General features: G+C 45.5%; 1 protein-coding gene across 1 annotated transcript; it reads left to right on the plus strand.

Moving 5' to 3' along the window:
* Positions 1-380: 380 nt before the first annotated feature.
* LOC145393805 (52 kDa repressor of the inhibitor of the protein kinase-like) lies at positions 381-1,202 on the plus strand. The gene is made up of 2 exons (XM_080267850.1): positions 381-502; positions 599-1,202. Exons 1-2 carry the CDS (start codon positions 381-383, stop codon positions 1,200-1,202), a joined length of 726 nt encoding a protein of 241 aa, XP_080123976.1.
* The last annotated feature ends 1,095 nt before the right edge of the window (positions 1,203-2,297 follow it).

The following is a 2,297-nucleotide window of genomic DNA, read 5'->3' on the forward strand; positions in this document are numbered from 1 at the left end:
TGTTTTGCCAGAGTATTGAGGGGAATGTGATCAGCCGAGCACATACATGCTTCACCAAGTCCAAAACCAAGTTGTTCCATCATGGCATCCAAGAGAGTCACAAACTGGCAGTTGCCAGGGCTTTCTAGATGTGATGAAGGGTAAACGGAAGGACATTCAAAGCCAGATGAATCATGCCTTGGTCAGAAGAGTGCATGAAAACAAATTGAAACTGAAATCCATCATCAAAACCATCATTCTCTGCGGCCGTCAGAATATTTCTGCAAGGTCACAGGGACAATACAAGGGATGTTACCAGTGATGAGACTCGGACTGTCAAACATGGCAACTTTCTGGTCTTACTTGATTTTCGTGTCGAGGCTGGAGACAGCGTTCTAGGCATGCACCTAAACACAGCTGCCAAAAATGCTCTGTACACATCTTGGAATATCCAGAATCAGTTGATTCACAATTATGGAGAACTGATTCGTGATCGCATCCTCTACAAGATGAAGAAAAATAAGTTCTTCTCCATCATAGCTGATGAAGTCATTGATTCAGTTTGGAAGGAATAGCCCAGCATAGTACTGAGATATGTGGATCCAAATGATCATGTCAGAGAGGACTTGGTGGATTTTTTAGAGTGTGACACTGGGATTACAGACAGAATTCTAGCAGAGAAGATAACAAACCGCATCACAGAGTATGGACTTAACATCAACAATCTTAGAGGTCAGGCCTATGCTGGCAGCTCAAAGGGGGTGGCACCTATTATTACTGAGACCAATCCATTGGCCCTCTACCAGCATTGCTCATCGCATGCCCTAAACCTAGCTGTTATAAAGTCCATCCAGATCACCAGTGTCAGGAACATGGTTGGTACTTTGGACAAGACCTCATCCTCTATGGAAGGACATCCAAAACGTGCATATGCTTTTAAAGGAGCCGTGTTGGAGACTCAGCCTGAGTCAAGGAAACAAAAACTGAAAAACCCGTGCCGTACACGTTGGGTGGAACGCCTAGGTGCCCTAGAAACATTCATGGAGTTACATACAACAGTGGTGGCCTACTTGGAGAAGACTGTAGAGGATGGTCCTGCCATCTGGTCCACAGACTCACTGACTGATGCCCAGACTCTGCTGCTCACCATAACCAGCACAGACTTCATTGTGTCTCAGGTGATCACCAACAATGCCCTAGGGCTTGAGAGGTGTGACCACTAGCCTTCAGGCAGGGGCTAAAGACACAGTTGAGGCCAGCAGAGAAGTAAACTACCTCAATGCAGCACTAAAAGACGTCTGAAGCAACATGGATGATCACTGCTTTGAATGGTTTCGTCAGGTAGAACAGCGGTGTGAGTCTGTAGATGTCACACTTTCCATGCCCAGACGTTGCAAACATCAACACCGAGACAACATGCCAGCCGATGGACCAGTTGAATACTACAAGAGAACTCTGGCCATTCCACTCCTAGATCACCTATTGAGTATGCTGGAGATGAGGTTCACTCACCTACATCAAAAAGCTTTCCAGGGACTCAGCATCAAGCCATCCATCTTGGTAACTGTGACACCACTAGAGGGAAACGGGAGAATACAGGAGCTGGTTGACCTCTACTGGGAAGACTTGCCATCCCCTTTGAGCATCAACAGTGAGGTACACACCTGGTGTGTCAGGTGGAAAATAAAGCCAAAGAACAGGGCCTCACCAGTCTTCCAACTATACTCACCACCACCCTCTCACAGACACCAAGTGTCATGTTCCCCAACGTGAGGACTATGCTCATCATCCTGTGCACCCTGCCAGTAACGACATGCTCTGCGGAAAGATCTTTCAGTGGACTGAAACGTATAAAATCAACACTGAGATCAACAATGGGAACTGAAAGACTGACAGGCCTAACATTACTACACATACACTGAGCTATACCCGTGAATATCAGCCAGGTACTTGACACATTCACACAGAGAAATCTAAGAAAGATGAAACTTTCAAATGTACTTGCTGAAAAATAAAGGGGTATATCAATCAGGTACACTGGATCTCAAAATTATCAGTGCACAGGGGGTGCGATGCCTACTGAAAAGGTTCGAACAACTGCTGACATTACCAACGTCTCATTGTGTATCATCAGTGTCTCTCTATATAAACATTACATTTGCCATATGTTTGCAAGAGGATATTGCTAGCTGGCAATATATAACACCTCCCGACATCAGGGCTACCAACGTGTGGTAGGTCGAATACTAGTATATCAGTGACCTTCGTTCTGTGGTCCCAAATGTTTCATGCATGTTGTGCACCGATACTTTTGTGAC

The sequence above is a fragment of the Coenobita brevimanus genome, chromosome 25 (genome assembly GCF_032717465.1).
Source record: "Coenobita brevimanus isolate Jiangsu-jjx chromosome 25, ASM3271746v2, whole genome shotgun sequence".
Lineage (NCBI taxonomy): Eukaryota > Metazoa > Arthropoda > Malacostraca > Decapoda > Coenobitidae > Coenobita > Coenobita brevimanus.